This window comes from Heterodontus francisci, chromosome 16, assembly GCF_036365525.1.
Source record: "Heterodontus francisci isolate sHetFra1 chromosome 16, sHetFra1.hap1, whole genome shotgun sequence".
Classification (NCBI taxonomy): domain Eukaryota; kingdom Metazoa; phylum Chordata; class Chondrichthyes; order Heterodontiformes; family Heterodontidae; genus Heterodontus; species Heterodontus francisci.
This window is the reverse complement of record NC_090386.1, coordinates 102,123,233-102,143,822: the sequence shown is the minus strand read 5'-3', so window position 1 is coordinate 102,143,822 and position 20,590 is coordinate 102,123,233. Positions and strand designations below refer to the sequence as shown.

The 20,590-nt window shown below is 52.2% G+C and overlaps 1 protein-coding gene across 1 annotated transcript in view; it reads right to left on the bottom strand.

Moving 5' to 3' along the window:
• The window catches only part of LOC137378420 (myosin-7-like), a 199,645-nt gene that overhangs the window by 66,738 nt on the left and 112,317 nt on the right, over window positions 1-20,590 (bottom strand). The window contains exons 20-24 of the mRNA XM_068048747.1: window positions 18,412-18,529; window positions 6,996-7,119; window positions 5,608-5,744; window positions 4,549-4,804; window positions 27-269 (exon numbers count right to left, since the gene is read on the bottom strand). Coding sequence (XP_067904848.1) covers window positions 27-269; window positions 4,549-4,804; window positions 5,608-5,744; window positions 6,996-7,119; window positions 18,412-18,529 — 878 coding nt within the window. The remainder of the gene's footprint in view (window positions 1-26; window positions 270-4,548; window positions 4,805-5,607; window positions 5,745-6,995; window positions 7,120-18,411; window positions 18,530-20,590) is intronic.

Below are 20,590 nucleotides of genomic sequence, written 5' to 3'. Positions count from 1 at the left end.
TATTTGTTGCGAAATGTGAAACTCACCTTATTTTCTGTTGCGTGTTTCTCCTTTTCCACTTTGGCCAGTGTGATTTCCAGGTCATCAATGTCTTTCTTGAGTTCCGCACACTCATCTTCTAGTTTCCTTTTCTTGGCGGTCACTTCAGCATTCATCTCCTCTTCATCGTCCAGGCGCTCGGTCAGTTCCTTCACCTTTGCCTCCAACTGGATCTTTGATTTAATCAGGAGGTCACACCTTTCTGCAGCATCAGCGAGTGTGTCCTGTTCCTAGAGACACGAATTACACACTGATTAATCTCAGCTCACTCTTCGCAATGTGGAAGTGCAGATAATTAGCCCAGGGTAAAGCTGCCCAATGCATTTCACAGCAACACTTAGCCAGGAAGCTCCCTCCTCAATCAACCTCAAACTCACTGCTTCCCTCCTCAATCAGCCTCAAACTCACTGCCTTCCTCCTCAATCAGCCTCAAACTCACCGCCTCCCTCCTCAATCAGCCACAAACTCACTGCCTTCCTCCTCAATCAGCCTCAAACTCACTGCCTCCCTCCTCAATCAGCCACAAACTCACTGCCTCCCTCCTCAATCAGCCTCAAGCTCACTGCCTTCCTCCTCAATCAGCCTCAAACTCACCGCCTCCCTCCTCAATCAGCCACAAACTCACTGCCTTCCTCCTCAATCAGCCTCAAACTCACTGCCTCCCTCCTCAATCAGCCACAAACTCACTGCCTCCCTCCTCAATCAGCCTCAAGCTCACTGCCTCCCTCCTCAGTCAGCCTCAAACTCACTGACTCCCTCCTCAATCAGCTGCAAACTCACTGCCTCATTCTCAGTCAGCCTCAAACTCACTGCCTCCCTCAATCAGCCACAAACTCACGGCCTCCCTCCTCAATCAGCCTCAAACTCACTGCCTCCCTCCTCAATCAGCCTCAAGCTCACTGCCTCCCTCCTCAGTCAGCCTCAAACTCACTGACTCCCTCCTCAATCAGCCTCAAACTCACTGCCTCATTCTCAGTCAGCCGCAAACTCACTGCCTCATTCTCAGTCAGCCTCAAACTCACTGCCTCCCTCAATCAGCCTCAAACTCACTGCTTCCCTCCTCAATCAGCCTCAAACTCACTGACTCCCTCCTCAATCAGCCGCAAACTCACTGCCTCATTCTCAGTCAGCCTCAAACTCACTGACTCCCTCAATCAGCCTCAAACTCACTGACTCCCTCAATCAGCCTCAAACTCACTGCCTCCCTCAATCAGCCGCAAACTCACTGCCTCATTCTCAGTCAGCCTCAAACTCACTGACTCCCTCAATCAGCCTCAAACTCACTGCTTCCCTCCTCAATCAGCCTCAAACTCTCTACCTCCCTCCTCAATCAGCCGCAAACTCTCTACAGTAATTTTAACTTTTGGGTGATGGTGAATCAGTTGTTTTTCTCCTCCCCGATGGAGACCGAGTTCTCAATTCGCTCCCATTCAATTCTCACCAGCGATAAAAATTTAAATGTTCAGCAAATCAGATTGAGTCTATTTATCACTGTGAAGAGCGGAGAATGAAGTGCCACAACCACTGAGGGTGGGGCTATAGGAGGGGCCATGTCCAGTGAGTGTGGGTCTATGGGAGGGGCCTTGTCTAGTGAGGGTGGGGCTATAGGAGGGGACCTGTCCACTGTGGGTGGGGCGAAAGGAGGGGCCTTGTCCAGTGAGAGTGGGGCTATGGGAGGGGACCTGTCCAGTGAGGGTGAGGCTATGGGAGGGGACCTGTCCAGTGAGGGTGAGGCTATAGGAGGGGCCTTGTCCACTGTGGGTGGGGCTAAAGGAGGGGCCTTGTCCAGTGAGGGTGGGGCTATGCGAGGGGACCTGTCCAGTGAGGGTGAGTCTATCGGAGGGGCCTTTTCCATTGAGGGTGGGGCTATAGGAGGGGCCTTGTCCAGTAAGGGTGGGGCTATGGGAGGGGCCTTGTCCAGTGAGGGTGGGGCTATAGGAGGGGCCTTGTCCAGTGAGGGTGAAGCTATAGGAGGGACCTTGTCCAGTGAGGGTGGGGCTACTGGAGGGGCCTTGTCCACTGAGGGTGGGGCTATAGGAGGGATCTTGTCCAGTGAGGGTGGGGCTATGGGAGGGGCCTTGTCCAGTGAGGGTGGGGCTACTGGAGGGGCCTTGTCCACTGAGGGTGGGGCTACAGGAGGGTTATTGTCCAGTGAGCTTGGGGCTATAGGAGGGGCCTTGTCCACTGAGGGTGGGGCTATAGGAGGGGACTTGTCCACTGTGGGTGGGGCTATAGGAGGGGCCTTGTCCAGTGAGGGTGGGGCTATAGGAGGGGCACTGTCCAGTGAGGGTGGGGCTATAGGAGGGGACTTGTCCACTGTGGGTGTGGCTAAAGGAGGGGACCTGTCCACTGTGGGTGGGGCTAAAGGAGGGGCCTTGTCCAGTGAGGGTGGGGCTATGGGAGGGGACCTGTCCAGTGAGGGTGGGGCTATGGGAGGGGCCTTGTCCAGTGAGGGTGGGGCTATAGGAGGGGCACTGTCCAGTGAGGGTGGGGCTATAGGAGGGGACTTGTCCAGTGAGGGTGGTGCTATAGGAGGGGACTTGTCCACTGTGGGTGGGGCTAAAGGAGGGGCCTTGTCCAGTGAGGGTGGGGCTATGGGAGGGGACCTGTCCAGTGAGGGTGGGGCTATGGGAGGGGCCTTATCCACCGTGGGTGGGGCTATAAGAGGGGCCTTGTCCACTGTGGGTGGGGCTAAAGGAGGGGCCTTGTCCAGTGAGGGTGGGGCTATGGGAGGGGACCTGTCCAGTGAGGGTGGGGCTATTGGAGGGTTATTGTCCAGTGAGCTTGGGGCTATAGGAGGGGCCTTGTCCAGTGAGGGTGGGGCTATAGGAGGGGACTTGTCCAGTGAGGGTGGGGCTATAGGAGGGGCCTTGTCCACTGTGGGTGGGGCTAAAGGAGGGGCCTTGTCCAGTGAGGGTGGGGCTATAGGAGGGGCACTGTCCAGTGAGGGTGGGGCTATAGGAGGGGACTTGTCCAGTGAGGGTGGTGCTATAGGAGGGGACCTGTCCAGTGAGGGTGGGGCTATGGGAGGGGCCTTGTCCAGTGAGGGTGGGGCTATAGGAGGGGCCTTGTCCACTGTGGGTGGGGCTAAAGGAGGGGCCTTGTCCAGTGAGGGTGGGGCTATAGGAGGGGCCTTGTCCAGTGAGGATGGGGCTATAGGAGGGGCCTTGTCCAGTGAGGGTGGGGCTATTGGAGGGGCCTTGTCCAGTGAGGGTGGGGCTATAGGAGGGGCCTTGTCCACTGTGGGTGGGGCTAAAGGAGGGGCCTTGTCCAGTGAGGGTGGGGCTATAGGAGGGGCCTTGTCGTGAGGGTGGGGCTATGGTTGGGGACCTGTCCAGTGAGGGTGAGGCTATCGGAGGGGCCTTGTCCAGTGAGGGTGGGGCTGTAGGAGGGGCCTTGTCCAGTGAGGGTGGGGCTGTAGGAGGGGACGTCCAGTGAGGGTGAGGATATCGGAGGGGACTTGTCCAGTGAGGGTGGGGCTATTGGAGGGGACTTGTCCAGTGAGGGTGAGGCTATTGGAGGGGACTTGTCCAGTGAGGGTGAGGCTATCGGATGGGACTTGTCCAGTGAGGGTGGGGCTATAGGAGGGGCATTGTCCAGTGAGGGTGGGGCTATGGGAGGGGACTTGTCCAGTGAGGGTGGGGCTATGGGAGGGGACTTGTCCAGTGAGGGTGGGGCTATGGGAGGGGACTTGTCCAGTGAGGGTGGGGCTATAGGAGGGGACATGTCCAGTGAGGGTGGGGCTATAGGAGGGGCCTTGTCCAGTGAGGGTGGGGCTGTAAGAGCGGACGTCCAGTGAGGGTGAGGCTATCGGAGGGGACTTGTCCAGTGAGGGTGGGGCTATAGGATGGGACTTGTCCAGTGAGGGTGGGGCTATGGGAGGGGACTTGTCCAGTGAGGGTGGGGCTATGGGAGGGGACTTGTCCAGTGAGGGTGGGGCTATGGGAGGGGACTTGTCCAGTGAGGGTGGGGCTATAGGAGGGGCCTTGTCCAGTGAGGGTGGGGCTATGGGAGGGGCATTGTCCAGTGAGGGTGGGGCTATGGGAGGGGACTTGTCCAGTGAGGGTGGGGCTATGGGAGGGGACTTGTCCAGTGAGGGTGGGGCTATGGGAGGGGACATGTCCAGTGAGGGTGGGGCTATGGGTGGGGCCTTGTCCAGTGAGGGTGGGGCTATAGGAGGGGCCTTGTCCAGTGAGGGTGGGGCTATAGGAGGGGCCTTGTCCAGTGAGGGTGGGGCTATGGGAGGGGACATGTCCAGTGAGGGTGGGGCTATGGGTGGGGCCTTGTCCAGTGAGGGTGGGGCTATAGGAGGGGCCTTGTCCAGTGAGGGTGGGGCTATGGGAGGGGCCTTGTCCAGTGAGGGTGGGGCTATAGGAGGGGCATTGTCCAGTGAGGGTGGGGCTATGGGAGGGGCCTTGTCCAGTGAGGGTGGGGCTATGGGTGGGGCCTTGTCCAGTGAGGGTGGGGCTATGGGAGTGGCTATGGCTCCCTTGGGGTTTAGGGGCTTACCGCTTGTAGCTGAAGGGACAAATCATTTTTCTCCTGGATCAAGCTGACTTGCTTCTCCTCCAGCTCTTTGCGCTTCGCCTCAGACTTTACCAGAGCCTCCTTCAATTTCAGGAACTCATCCTTCAGATTTGCCATCTCTTTCTCTGTCTCAGCACTCTTCAGCAGTGGCTTAATCTTAAAGAAAAGCTTCATCCAGGACCAATTCTTTACTGCGTTGAAGGCACGAATGTTCCATTGAATGACAAGTAACGCCTCTCTGGTTCCAAAATAAGTTGTAAATACAAATTCCATTTTATTAACATAGCTCTAATCCATGGTCCCCGAAGCCACGTTCTCCTGTCCCCTGCTCCCTTGACCCCTTAATCCATGACCCCTTGATCCAGCTCAATGCTCTCCGCGAGATTGGGTACTTTTTTAAAAAGAAAAGATTTATCCTCAGGTTTTGGGCATCATTAGCAAGACCGGAATTCTTTGCCAGACCCTCATTACCCTTTGCTTTAATACAACTAAGTGGTGTCAGAAGGCAGGTTCTGAGCCAACCATGTTGGTGTGGGACTGGAGTGACATAGAAGTCCCGATGGGGTAAGGACGGTGGGTGTCCTTCCCTAAAGGACATAAGTTTTCAAGTCTCCGACAGTGGCTTTTCTTGGTCTCTGTTACTGCCAGCAGTTTTTAAAAACTGAATTCATTCTCAAGCTGCCCCATGGTGGGATTTGAAATCCCATTCTCTCAATTATTAGTGCTGGGTTTAGGATTACCAGCCAAGTAACAAAGCCCAGTCACTTACTCTACCCTGATAATGAAGGGGATTGACACAGCTTGTCACTATAGCAAAGGCTTCAGCTTTCAATGACGTTGTTGATGGTGAAGGATGACGGGTGCCAACAGGAGCAGCACAAGTGAAGAGCCATCCACCAGCTGCCGAGTTTCACCCAATTAGGACCAGTTGGTTGAGGCAAGTGATCTACTGCAATTTACAATGTGTCCTGAACACCTTTCCATGTAATTAAATGTGTGACCGTCTCACTCCCAATATTCCCACTGAGGGTGTAAATTTACCGTCTGGCGATCATCTTCTGATATTCGATCCTCATCAAGTGGCCTCTTGTCCGAGCTTGGATCATCGTCAGGATCTTTGCTAATCGCTCGTCTCGCATTTCTTCGAGTTGACCCAGTAAACCAGCCTTGAAAAACACCTGGTTCACAAAGAAAGCAGCAAAGTTCAGCAGCAAAAAGGACAGGGTATTTACCTGGACTGTGGGGGGTGTGGGGGGGGGTAGGGCTGGGTGTGTGGGGTGTAGGGGGTGTGTGGGGGTGTAAGGGGGGTGTGGGGGTGGGGTAGGGGGTGTGTGTGGGGGGTAGGGGGTGTGTGTGGGGGGTAGGGGGTGTGTGGGGGTGGGGTAGGGGGTGTGTGGGGGTGGGGTAGGGGGTGTGTGTGGGGGGTATAGGGGGTGTGTGTGGGGGGTATAGGGGGTGTGTGGGGGGGGTAGGGGGTGTGTGGGGGGGGTAGGGGGTGTGTGAGGGGGGTAGGGGGTGTGTGAGGGGGGTAGGGGGTGTGTGGGGGGGGTAGGGGGTGTGTGGGGGTGTAGGGGGTGCGTGGGGGTGTAGGGGGTGCGTGGGGGGGGTAGGGGGTGTGCGGGGGGGGTAGGGGGTGTGCGGGGGGGGTAAGGGGTGTGCGGGGGGGGTAAGGGGTGTGCGGGGGGGGTAAGGGGTGTGCGGGGGGGGTAAGGGGTGTGCGGGGGGGGTAGGGGGTGTGTGGGAGGGGTAGGGGCTGTGTGGAGGGGGGTAGGGGGTGTGTGGGGGGGGTAGGGGGTGTGTGGGGGGGGGTAGGGGGTGTGTGGGGGGGGGTAGGGGGTGTGTGGGGGGCGGTAGGGGGTGTGTGGGGGGGCGGTAGGGGGTGTGTGGGGGGCGGTAGGGGGTGTGTGGGGGGGGGTAGGGGGTGTGTGGGAGGGGTAGGGGGTGTGTGGGGGGGGTAGGGGGTGTGTGGGGGGGGGGTAGGGGGTGTGTGGGAGGGGTAGGGGGTGTGTGGGAGTGGGGGGGGGGGTTTGGGTGTGTTTGGGGCAGGGGGAATTGCAGGGTTTGCGACAGTCTCCCCCCCATCCCTCCCCACTGTAGCTGTGACTGGGAAGATTGAGGGTGAGAGCCGGACAGGAGAAAAGGAAAGTGAAGAGAAAGATTTAAATTCGAATAGAAAAAAACGAAAATAATTAAACAGGAAGAGGCAGAGAATCAAAGGGAAAGGTTGTAAGGAAGGGCCAAGATAAATGGTTAATTTTATTGTCTGTATAAAGAATTCCAGTTAAGGATTAATATTCCTCTAATAAAGCTATTTCTCATTTTGGAGCTAATTACTGTAACATCAGTGCAGGCAGAGAGGAATATTCCGATCCTGAGGAAAGTCAATAAACAGCAGCTGTTTCTGATATAAATGCACCATCTCTCTTTACCTTGGTGTGACCAAACTTGTACTGAGAATGATCAATATCGAGCGACCCCAACAATTTCTCTGTTGCTTTTCTGCTGTCGACGAACTTGTCTTCAGGAACAGCGGATGGGTTGAGAATACGATAGCTGTAAATGTGGAAAGGTGAGATAATGTCAGCCTTTGCATGTTACAGTGCGAATCTAGGCTGGGCCTTGGTAACATTCACCAAACACACTAAACAATAGGAGCAGAAAATATAAAGAACATTTTCACATTGCCCAGCATTCACACATTGAATTCCATTTGGAGTGTAGCAACTGCAAATGTCAGAAACACAGTGGCAGCAAATGGCTGCAATGAGTTTGCAGGAAGAATGTTGCTCCAATTCTGCCAGTCAGGCTGTGGGATCTTTAACATGAACAGGGAGAAGGGAATTCAGTTCAACAGGTCAACTGAGGGAGGACTCCTCCCAGAATGCAGCACTTTCTTAAGGAATTGCAGTGTCCGCCTCTTTTATATAAGATGAGGCTGCGATGGAGGTAGTGAGTCAGGGTGGGATGGAGGGAGTGAGTCTGAGGGTGGGATTGAGGGAGTGAGTCAGGTTAGGATGGAGGGAATGAGTCTGAGGGTGGGATGGAGGGAGTGAGTCTGAAGGTGGGATGGAGGGAGTGAGTCTGAGGGTGGGATGGAGGGAGTGAGTCTGAAGGTGGGATGGAGGGAGTGAGTCTGAAGGTGGGATGGAGGGAGTGAGACAGGGTGGGATGGAGGGAGTGAGTCTGAGGTGGGATGGAGGGAGTGAGTCAGGTTGGGATGGAGGGAATGAGTCTGAGGATGGGATGGAGGGAGTCAATCAGGTTAGAATGGAGGGAATGAGTCTGAGGATGGGATGGAGGGAGTGAGTCAGGGTGGGATGGAGGGAGTGAGTCTGAGGGTGGGATTCAGGGAGTGAGTCAGGTTGGGATGGAGGGAATGAGTCTGAGGATGGGATGGAGGGAGTGAGTCTGAGGGTGGGATGGAGGGAGTGAGTCTGAGGGTGGGATGGAGGGAGTGGGTCTGAGGGTGGGATGGAGGGAGTGGGTCTGAGGGTGGGATTCAGGGAGTGAGTCAGGTTGGGATGGAGGGAATGAGTCTGAGGATGGGATGGAGGGAGTGAGTCTGAGGGTGGGATGGAGGGAGTGAGTCTGAGGGTGGGATGGAGGGAGTGGGTCTGAGGGTGGGATGGAGGGAGTGGGTCTGAGGGTGGGATGGAGGGAGTGGGTCTGAGGGTGGGATGGAGGGAATGAGTCTGAGGGTGGGATGGAGGGAATGAGTCTGAGGGTGGGATGGAGGGAGCAGTCAGGTTGGGATGGAGGGAGTGAGTCTGAGGTGGGATGGAGGGAATGAGTCTAGGGTGGGATGGAGGGAGTGAGTCTGAAGGTGAGATGGAGAGAGTGAGTCTGAGGGTGGGATGGAGGGAATGAGTCTGAGGATGGGATGGAGGGAGTGAGTCAGGGTGGGATGGAGGGAGTGAGTCTGAGGGTGGGATGGAGGGAGTGAGTCAGGTTGGGTTGGAGGGAATGAGTCTGAGGGTGGGATGGAGGGAGCAGTCAGGTTGGGATGGAGGGAGTGACTCAGGGTTGGATGGAGGGAGTGAGTCTGAAGGTGGGATGGAGGGAGTGAGTCTGAGGGTGGGATGGAGGGAATGAGTCTGAGGATGGGATGGAGGGAGTGAATCCGGGTGGGATGGAGGGAGTGAGTCTGAGGGTGGGATGGAGGGAGTGAGTCAGGGTGGGTTGGAGGGAGTGAGTCTGAGGGTGGGATGGAGCGAGTGAGTCTGAGGGTGGGATGGAGTGAGTGAGTCTGAGGGTGGGATGGAGGGAGTGAGTCTGAGGGTGGTGTGGAGGGAGTGAGTCTGAAGGTGGGATGGAGGGAGTGAGTCTGAGAGTGGGATGGAGCGAGTGAGTCTGAGGGTGGGATGGAGGGAGTGAGTCTGAGGGTGGTGTGGAGGGAGTGAGTCTGAAGGTGGGATGGAGGGAGTGAGTCTGAGGGTGGGATGGAGGGAATGAGTCTGAGGATGGGATGGAGGGAGTGAATCCGGGTGGGATGGAGGGAGTGAGTCTGAGGGTGGGATGGAGGGAGTGAGTCAGGGTGGGTTGGAGGGAGTGAGTCTGAGGGTGGGATGGAGCGAGTGAGTCTGAGGGTGGTGTGGAGGGAGGGAGGGAGTCTGAGGGTGGTGTGGAGGGAGGGACGGAGTCTGAGGGTGGTGTGGAGGGAGTGTCTGAGGGTGGGATGGAGGGAGTGAGTCTGAGGGTGGTGTGGAGGGAGTGAGTCTGAGAGTGGGATGGAGCGAGTGAGTCTGAGGGTGGGATGGAGCGAGCGAGTCTGAGGATGGGATGGAGCGAGTGAGTCTGAGGGTGGGATGGAGCGAGTGAGTCTGAAGGTGGGATGGAGGGAGTGAGTCTGAGAGTGGGATGGAGGGAGTGAGTCTGAGAGTGGGATGGAGGGAGTGAGTCTGAGGGTGGTGTGGAGGGAGTGAGTCTGAGGGTGGTGTGGAGGGAGTGTCTGAGGGTGGTGTGGAGGGAGTGAGTCTGAGGGTGGTGTGGAGGGAGTGAGTCTGAGGGTGGTGTGGAGGGAGTGTCTGAGGGTGGTGTGGAGGGAGTGAGTCTGAGGGTGGTGTGGAGGGAGTGTCTGAGGGTGGTGTGGAGGGAGTGAGTCTGAGGGTGGTGTGGAGGGAGTGTCTGAGGGTGGTGTGGAGGGAGTGTCTGAGGGTGGTGTGGAGGGAGTGAGTCTGAGGGTGGGATGGAGGGAGTGAGTCTGAGGGTGGTGTGGAGGGAGTGTCTGAGGGTGGTGTGGAGGGAGTGAGTCTGAGGGTGGTGTGGAGGGAGGGAGGGAGTCTGAGGGTGGGATGGGAGTATTTTTTGTCATCACATGATGCTGTGTGGAGGTTGTCGCGAGTCATCACCGATTCCCACTCAATGTATCATTTCAGAATTCCCTCCTTCCAGTCTGGGTCCTGACTCCCACCCTCTGCTATTGGTTTCTACGGACCTTCTCCTCACATCCCCGTTGGTATTTCAGTTATCATAGCCCATAACCCCAGCACTTCCCTCCTGTTGAACCACTTTGACCCCAACCCTGAACTTCACCCCCTGGCTGTGCAGCTTTTTCTGTGATGCCCCTTGAGATCATTGTCATGTTAAGGCTGCTATATAAATGCAGGTTTAAATCACAGCAAAATTGGAAGAAGCCCTTTCATCAGGAGAATCTGGAATTTTCTGGCTCTCCTGTTCAGTGTTGTTGTATTCAGTTTCTCTCCTCACACTATTTTAGTGGAGTGGCTCACTCACTATTTTTAAACAGATTATTGACATTTAAAAAGACACGTTGTCGACCATTATTCATTTGTTAAAAATAGAACAAAGAAACAGAACAGTCCTGATGTTAATGGCCAAATTTCCTCAGTGATTCCACTAGATTCTTGCTCTGTAAAGCCGGATACACTGCATGGCAGTCCACTGTGTCAGGGTGTGTGTGGACAGAGCATTCCCAATTCAGGGAGTTTTCTCACTGATAACAAGGAACCCAGTGTGTGTCTGTACAAAAAGTGGATTCGGTGGAATCAGCCCCCACAGTAACAGAAGTGGACCCACAGCGTGCAGGCAGTGGTAGAACAAGCCAGACCAAAGGTGGGGCAGTTTAAGTAGAGGAGGGCAAACTGGCAGGGAGCATGTCAATCTGGGCACTTTCTGTGATATTCACAGAATCAGACAATAGTTACAGGCCTATATATAATATATAATAGTTACAGGCCAGCCCTCTGCAAGAATAAATCACCCCCCAGTCCCATTCCCCCACCTTTTCCCTCTAGACTTGCAATTTATTTTTCTGTTCCGGTGCTCCTCGAATTCCATTTTGAAAGCCACAATTAAACTAACTCCACCACACTCTCAGGCAGTGCATTCCAGATCCTAAACACACACTGAACCTGCCTCCACCTACTCTCAGACAGTGCATTCCAGATCCTAAACACTCACTGAACCTGCCTCCACCACACTCTCAGACAGTGCATTCCAGATCCTAAACACTCACTGAACTTGCCTCCACCTACTCTCAGACAGTGCATTCCAGATCCTAAACACTCACTGAACCTGCCTCCACCACACTCTCAGACAGTGCATTCCAGATCCTAAACACTCACTGAACCTGCCTCCACCACACTCTCAGACAGTGCATTCCAGATCCTAAACACTCACTGAACCTGCCTCCACCACACTCTCAGACAGTACATTCCAGATCCTAAACACTCACTGAACCTGCCTCCACCTACTCTCAGACAGTGCATTCCAGATCCTAAACACTCACTGAACCTGCCTCCACCACACTCTCAGACAGTGCATTCCAGATCCTAAACACTCACTGAACCTGCCTCCACCACACTCTCAGGCAGTGCACTCCAGATCCTGAGCACTCACTGAACCTGCCTCCACCGCACTCTCAGACAGTGCATTCCAGATCCTAAACACACACTGAACCTGCCTCCACCACACTCTCAGGCAGTGCACTCCAGATCCTGAGCACTCACTGAACCTGCCTCCACCGCACTCTCAGACAGTGCATTCCAGATCCTAGACACTCACTGAACCTGCCTCCACCTACTCTCAGACAGTGCATTCCAGATCCTAAACACTCACTGAACCTGCCTCCACCACACTCTCAGACAGTGCATTCCAGATCCTAAACACTCACTGAACCTGCCTCCACCACACTCTCAGGCAGTGCACTCCAGATCCTGAGCACTCACTGAACCTGCCTCCACCACACTCTCAGGCAGTGCATTCCTGATCCTAAACACTCACTGAACCTGCCTCCACCACACTCTCGGACAGTGCATTCCAGATCCTCAACACACACTGAACCTGCCTCCACCACACTCTCAGACAGTGCATTCCAGATCCTAAACACTCACTGAACCTGCCTCCACCACACTCTCAGACAGTGCATTCCAGATCCTAAACACTCACTGAACCTGCCTCCACCACACTCTCAGACAGTGCATTCCAGATCCTAAACACTCACTGAACCTGCCTCCACCACACTCTCAGACAGTGCATTCCAGATCCTAAACACTCACTGAACCTGCCTCCACCACTCTCCCAGACAGTGCATTCCAGATCCTAACCACTCACTGAACCTGCCTCCACCACACTCTCAGACAGTGCATTCCAGATCCTAAACACTCACTGAACCTGCCTCCACCACTCTCCCAGACAGTGCATTCCAGATCCTAACCACTCACTGAACCTGCCTCCACCACACTCTCAGGCAGTGCATTCCAGATCCTAAACACTCACTGAACCTGCCTCCACCACACTCTCAGACAGTGCATTCCAGATCCTAACCACTCACTGAACCTGCCTCCACCACGCTCTCAGACATTGCATTCCAGATCCTAACCACTCACTGTGTCAAAAAGGTTTTCTTCATGTTGCTTCTGATTATTTTGCCAATCAGTTTAAATCCGCGTCTTCTGGTTTTGGATCCTTCAGCCAATGGGAACAGTTTCTCCCTATCCACTCTGTCCAGACCCTTCATGATTTTGAACACCTCTGTCAAATCACCTCTCAACCTTCTCTTCTCCAAGAACAGCCCCAGATTCGCCAAACTATCCAAGTAATTGAAGTCTCTCATTCCTGGAACCATTCTCTTAAATCTTTTCTGCACTCTCAATGGCTTCACATCCTTCCTAAAGTGCGGTGGCCAAAACTGGACACAGTACTCCAGTTGCGGCTGAATCAGTGATTTATAAGGATTCACCATAACTTCCTTGTTTTTGTACTCATTGCCTCTATTTATAAACAAAGAACAAAGAACAGTACAGCACAGGAACAGGCCATTCGGCTCTCCAAGCCTGCGCCTATCGTGATGCCTGCCGATACTAACAGCTTCTGCACTTCCGGGGTCCGTATCCCTCTATTCCCTTCCTTTGTCAAGATGTCTCTTAAACGTCACTATGGTACCTGCTTCCACCACCTCTCCTGGCAGCAAGTTCCAGGCACTCACCACCCTCTGTGTAAAAAAATTGCCTCGCACATCCCCTCTAAACTTTGCCCCTTGCACCTTAAACCTATGCCCCTAGTAACTGACTCTTCCACCCTGGGAAAAAGCTTCTGACTATCCACTCTGTCCATGCCACTCATAACTTTGTAAACCTCTATCATGTCGCCCCTCCACCTCCGTCATTCCAATCCGAGTTTTTCCAACCTCTCCTCATAGCTAATGCCCTCCAGACCAGGCAACATCCTGGTAAACCTCCTCTGTACCCTCTCCAAAGCCTCCACGTCCTTCTGGTAGTGTGGCGACCAGAATTGCACGCAATATTCTAAGTGTGGCCTAACTAAAGTTCTGTACAGCTGCAGCATGACTTGCCAATTTTTATACTCTATGCCCCGACCGATGAAGGCAAGCATGCCGTATGCCTTCTTGACTACCTTATCCACCTGCGTTGCCACTTTCAGTGACCTGTGGACCTGTACGCCCAGATCTCTCTGCTTGTCAATACTCCTAAGGGTTCTGCCATTTACTGTATACTCCCCACCTGCATTAGACCTTCCAAAATGCATTACCTCACACTTGTCCGGATTAAACTCCATCTGCCATTTCTTCGCCAAAGTCTCCAACCGATCTATATCCTGCTGTATCCTCTGACAATCCTCATCACTATCCGCAACTCCACCAACCTTTGTGTCGTCCGCAAACTTACTAATCAGACCAACTACATTTTCCTCCAAATCATTTATATATACTACAAACAGCAAAGGTCCCAGCACTGATCCCTGCGGAACACCACTAGTCACATCCCTCCATTCAGAAAAACACCCTTCCACTGCTACCCTCTGTCTTCTGTGACCGAGCCAGTTCTGTATCCATCTTGCCAGCTCACCTCTGATCCCGTGTGACTTCACCTTTTGTACCAGTCTGCCATGCGGGACCTTGTTTTAAGGCTTTACTAAAGTCCATGTAGACAACATCCACCGCCCTTCCCGCATCAATCATCTTCGTCACTTCCTCAAAAAACTCAATCAAATTAGTGAGACACGACCTCCCCTTCACAAAACCACGCTGCCTCTCGCTAATAAGTTTGTTTGTTTGTTTCCAAATGGGAGTAAATCCTGTCCCGAAGAATCCTCTCTAATAGTTTCCCTACCACTGACATAAGGCTCACCGGCCTATAATTTCCTGGATTATCCTTGCCACCCTTCTTAAACAAAGGAAGAACATTGGCATTTCTCCAGTCCTCTGGGACCTCAGCTGTATCCAATGAAGATGCAAAGATTTCTGTCAAGGCCCCAGCAATTTCTTCCCTTGCCTCCCTCAGTATTCTGGGGTAGATCCCATCAGGCCCTGGGGACTTATCTACCTTAAAGTTCAGGATCCCGTCTGGTGTAGGGCCCAGGGTAGGGGGCGGGGTAGTGATGTGGGGATGGTGGGGTTAACATATGAGCATGGATAAAGGACTGGTTAGCTAACAGGAAGCAGAGTGTAGGGGGAACTGGGGCATTTTCAGGTTGGCAAACTGTAATGAATGGTGTTCCACAGGGATCAGAGCTGGGGCCTCAATTATTTACAATCAATATAAATGATTTGGATGGGAGGACAGAATATATAGTTGCTAAATTTGCTGATGACACAAGGATGGAAAGTAAGTTGTAAAGAGGACAGAAAGAGTCTGAAAAGGGATATAGATAGGTTAAGTGAATGGGCTAAAATTTGGCAGATTTTTTTATTGTTCAGGGGATGTAGGCATCACTAGCCAGGCCAGTATTTATTGCCCATTCCTAATTGCCCTTGAGAAGATGGTGGTGAGCTTCCTTCTTGAACCGCTGCAGTCCATGTGGGGTAGGTATACCCATAGTGCTGTTCGGAAGGGAGTTCCAGGATTTTGACCCAGCAACAGTGAAGGAACGGCGATATAGTTCCAAGTCAGGATGGTTTGTGGCTTGGAGGGGAACTTGCAGGTGGTGGTGTTCCCATGCATCTGCTGCCCTTGTCCTTCTAGGTGGTAGAGGTCGCGGGTTTGGAAGGTGCTGTCTAAGGGGACTTGGTGCATTGCTGCAGTGTATCTTGTAGATGGTACACACTGCTGCCACTGTGCGTCGGTGGCAGAGGGAGTGAATGTTTGTGGATGGGGTGCCAATCAAACGGACTGCTTTGTCCTGGATGGTGTCGAGCTTCTTGAGTGGTGTTGGAGCTGCACCCATCCAGGCAAGTGGAAAGTATTCCATCAAACTCTTGACTTGTGCCTTGTAGATGGTAGACAGGCTCTGGGGAGTCAGGAGGTGAGTTACTCGCTGCAGGATTCCTAGCCTCTGACCTGCTCTTGAGCCATAGTATATATATGGCTCCTCCAGTTCAGTTTCTGGTCAATGCTAGCCCCTAAGATGTTGATAGTGGGGGATTCAGCGATGGTAATGCCATTGAATGTCAAGGGGAGATGGTTAGATTCTCTTTTCTTTGAAATGGTTATTGCCTGGCACTAGTGTAGTGCGAATGTGACTTGCTACTTATCAGCCCAAGCCTGGATATTGTCCAAGTCTTGCTGCATTTCTACATGGACTGCTTCAGTATCTGAGGGGTGGCAAATGGTGCTGAACATTGTGCAATCGTCAACGAACATCCCCACTTCTGACCTTATGATTGAAGGAAGGTCATTGATGAAGCAGCTGAAGATGGTTGGGCCTAGGACACTACCCTGAGGAACTCCTGCAGTAATGTCCTGGGATGTCCTGAAATGATTGACCTCCAACAACCACAGCCATCTTCCTTTGCACTAGGTACGATTCCAACCATTGGAGAGTTTTCCTCCTGATTCCCATTGACTCCAGTTTTGCTGGGGCTCCTTGAAGCCATACTCAGTCAAATACTTAATTGATGTCAAGGGCAGTCACTCTCACCTCACCTCTTGAGTTCAGCTCTTTTGTCCATGTTCGAACCAAGCCTGTAATGAGGTCAGGAGCTGAGTGGCACTGGCGGAACCCAAACTGAGCGCCAGTGAGCAGGTTATTGCTAAGCAAGTGCCGCTTGATAGCACTGTCAACGACCCCTTCCATCACTTTACTGATGATTGAGAGTACACTGATGGGGCGGTAATTGGCCGGGTTGGACTTGTCCTGCTTTTTGTGTACAGGACATACCTAGGCAATTTTCCACATTGCCGGGTAGATGCCAGTGTTGCAGCTGTACTGGAACAGCTTGGCTGGGGGCGCAGCAAGTTCTGGAGCACAGGTCTTCAGTACTATTGCCCCAATGTTGTCAGGGCCCATAGCCCTGGAGTATAATGTGGGAAAATGTGAGCTTGCCCACTTTGGCAGTAAGAATAAAAAAGTAGTATATTTAGCAAATAGTGAGGAGGAAAGCCTTAGATTACAGGATGATATAGATGGGCTGGTAAGATGGTCAGAGCAGTGGCAAATGGAATTTAATCCTGAGAAGTGTGAAGTGATGCATTTTGGGAGGACTAACAATGCAAGGGAATGCCTAGGACCCTAGGAAGTACAGAAGGTCAGAGGGACCTTGGTGTACTTGTCCATTGATCACTGTAGGCAGCAGCACAGGTAGATAAGGTGGTTAGGAAGGCATATGGGATACTTGTCTTTATTGGCCAAGGCATAGAATATAAGAGCAGGGAGGTTATGATGGAGCTGTCTAAAACACTAGTTCGGCCACAGCTGGAGTACTGTGTACAGTTCTGGGCACCACACTATAGGAAGGATGTGATTGCACTGGAGAGGGTGCAGAGGAGATTCACCAGGATGTTACCTGGGCTGGAGCATTTCAGCTATTAAATGAGACTGGATAGGCTAGGGTTGTTTTCCTTAGAGCAAAGAAGGCTGAGGGGGGACATGATTGAGATATACAAAATTATGAGGGGCATTGTTCGGTTAGATAGGAAGAAACTTTTTCCTTAGCGGAGGGGGTCAATCACCAGGGGGCATAGATTGAAGGTAAGGGGATGGAGGTTTAAAGTGGATTTGAGGAAAATGTTTTTCACCCAGAGGGTGGTTGGAATCTGGAACACCCTGCCTGAAGGGGTGGTAGAGGCAGGAACCCTCACAACATTTAAGAAATATTTAGATGAGCACTTGAATCGCCATAGCATACAAGGCTACGGGCCAAGTGCTGGAAAATGGGATTCGAATAGCAAGGTGCTTGATGGCCGGCACGGACACGATGGACTGAAGGGCCTGTTTCTGTGCTGTATAACTCTATGACTCTATGACTACTTAAATGGAGAGAGATTTCAGAACTCGGTGGTACTGAGGGATCTGGATGTCCTGGTACATGATTCACAAAAAGTTAGTATGCAGGTACAGCAGGAATGTTTTGCTAAAATTGTATGGGGTATTGGTGAGATCACATCTGGTGTACTGTGTACAGATTAGGTCACCTTAATTAAAAAGGGATATAATTGCGTCAGAAGCAGTTCAGAGAAGGTTCACTAATTCCTGGGATGCAGGGCTCATTTTATGAAGATTGAGCATGTTGGGCCTATACCCAATGGAGTTCAGAAGAATGAGAGGTGATCTTATTGAAACATGCAAGATTCAGCGGGACTTGACCGGGTGGATGCTGAAAGGATGTTTCCCCTTATGGGAAAGACTAGAACTAGGGGACACAGTTTAAAAATAAGGGGTCTCCATGAAAGACGGAGATGAGGAGAATGTTTTTCTCTCAGAGGGTTGGTCGTCTGTGGAATTCTCTTTCCCAGAGAGCAGTGGAGGGTGGGTCGTTGAATATTTTTAGTTTAGTTTAGTTTAGAGATACAGCACTGAAACAGGCCCTTCGGCCCACCGAGTCTGTGCCGACCATCAACCACCCATTTATACTAATCCTACACTAATTCCATATTCCTACCACATCCCCACCTGTCCCTACATTTCCCTACCACCTACCTATACTAGGGACAATTGCTAATGGCCAATTTACCTATCAACCTGCAAGTCTTTGGCATGTGGGAGGAAACCGGAGCACCCGGAGAAAACCCACGCAGACACAGGGAGAACTTGCAAACTCCACACAGGCAGTACCCAGAATTGAACCCGGGTCGCTGGAGCTGTGAGGCTGCGGTGCCAACCACTGCGCCACTGTGCCGCCCATAAGGCTGAGTTAGATAGATTCTTGATTATCAAGGGAGTGAAAGGTTATAGCAGGTAGTCAAGAAAGTAGAGTTGAGGCCACAACCAAATCAGCCATGATCTAATCAAAAGGCAGAGCAGGCTCGAGGGGCCGAATGGCCTACTCCTGCTCCTAATTTGCATATTTGTATGCAATGTGAACACCAAATAGTGATCGATGAGTGTGCAAAAGGTGAATCAGCATGCTATTTCACACTCACTATTTGAGGGGCTCAAAGTTCAACACATGGACAAATGGACCATGCGCTTCCACAGTCCAATCCTTACCGCTGCTTGAAGTCAGCGTAGAGAACTCTATTTGGGAAGCCTTTACGGCAAATACGGATTCCTTCGAGGACACCGTTACACCGAAGTTGGTGAAGAACCATGAATGGGTCCATCGTACCTGGAAATGCACAACAATTATCAGCCAGCAATGGCCAAGCCTCAGAGTGACCATACCCACCTTGAACAAGAGTCTCACCTTCAGAGTGACCATACCCACCCTTAACAAGAGTCTCACCTTCAGAGTGACCATACCCACCCTTAACAAGAGTCTCACCTTCAGAGTGACCATACCCACCCTTAACAAGAGTCTCACCTTCAGAGTGACCGTACCCACCCTTAACAAGAGTCTCACCTTCAGAGTGACCATACCCACCCTTAACAAGAGTCTCACCTTCAGAGTGACCATACCCACCCTTAACAAGAGTCTCACCTTCAGAGTGACCATACCCATCCTTAACAAGAGTCTCACCTTCAGAGTGACCATACCCACCCTTAACAAGAATCTCACCTTCAGAGTGACCATACCCACCCTTAACAAGAGTCTCACCTTCAGAGTGACCATACCCACCCTTAACAAGAGTCTCACCTTCAGAGTGACCATACCCACCCTTAACAAGAGTCTCACCTTCAGAGTGACCATACCCATCCTTAACAAGAGTCTCACCTTCAGAGTGACCATACCCACCCTTAACAAGAGTCTCACCTTCAGAGTGACCGTACCCACCCTTAACAAGAGTCTCACCTTCAGAGTGACCGTACCCACCCTTAACAAGAATCTCACCTTCAGAGTGACCATACCCACCCTTAACAAGAATCTCACCTTCAGAGTGACCGTACCCACCCTTAACAAGAGTCTCACCTTCAGAGTGACCGTACCCACCCTTAACAAGAGTCTCACCTTCAGAGTGACCGTACCCACCCTGAACAAGAGAGTCACCTTCAGAGTGACCATACCCACCCTTAACAAGAATCTCACCTTCAGAGTGACCGTACCCATCCTTAACCAGAGTCTCACCTTCAGAGTGACCATACCCACCCTTAACAAGAATCTTACCTTCAGAGTGACCGTACCCATCCTTAACCAGAATCTCACCTTCAGAGTGACCGTACCCACCCTTAACAAGAATCTTACCTTCAGAGTGACCGTACCCATCCTTAACCAGAGTCTCACCTTCAGAGTGACCATACCCACCCTTAACAAGAATCTTACCTTCAGAGTGACCATACCCACCCTTAACCAGAGTCTCACCTTCAGAGTGACCGTACCCACCCTTAACGAGAGTCACCTTCAGAGTGACCACACCCACCCTTAACCAGATGCTCACCTTCAGAGTGACCGTACCCACCCTTAACAAGAGTCTCACCTTCAGAGTGACCGTACCCATCCTTAACAAGAGAGTCACCTTCAGAGTGACCGTACCCATCCTTAACAAGAGTCTCACCTTCAGAGTGACCATACCCACCCTTAACAAGAATCTCACCTTCAGAGTGACCATACCCACCCTTAACCAAAGTCTCACCTTCAGAGTGACCGTACTCACCCTTAACGAGAGTCACCTTCAGAGTGACCACACCCACCCTTAACCAGATGCTCACCTTCAGAGTGACCATACCCACCCGTAACAAGAATCTCACTTTCAGAGTGACCATACCCACCCTTAACAAGAATCTCACCTTCAGAGTGACCATACCCACCCTTAACAACAATCTCACCTTCAGACTGACCATACCCACCCTTAACCAGAGTCTCACCTTCAGAGTGACCATACCCACCCTTAACAAGAGAGTCACCTTCAGAGTGACCATACCGACCCCAAATAAGAATCTCACCTTCAGAGTGACCATACCCACCCTTAACCAGAGTCTCACCTTCAGAGTGACCATACCCACCCTTAACAAGAGAGTCACCTTCAGAGTGACCATACCGACCCCAAATAAGAATCTCACCTTCAGAGTGACCATACCCACACTTAACAAGAGTCTCACCTTCAGAGTGATCAGACCCACCCTTAACAAGAATCTCACCTTCAGAGTGACCACACCCACCCTTAACAAGAATCTCACCTTCAGAGTGACCAAACCCACACTTAACAAGAGTCTCACCTTCGGAGTGACCATACCCACCCTTAACAAGAATCTCACCTTCAGAGTGACCACACCCACCCTGAAGAAGAATCTC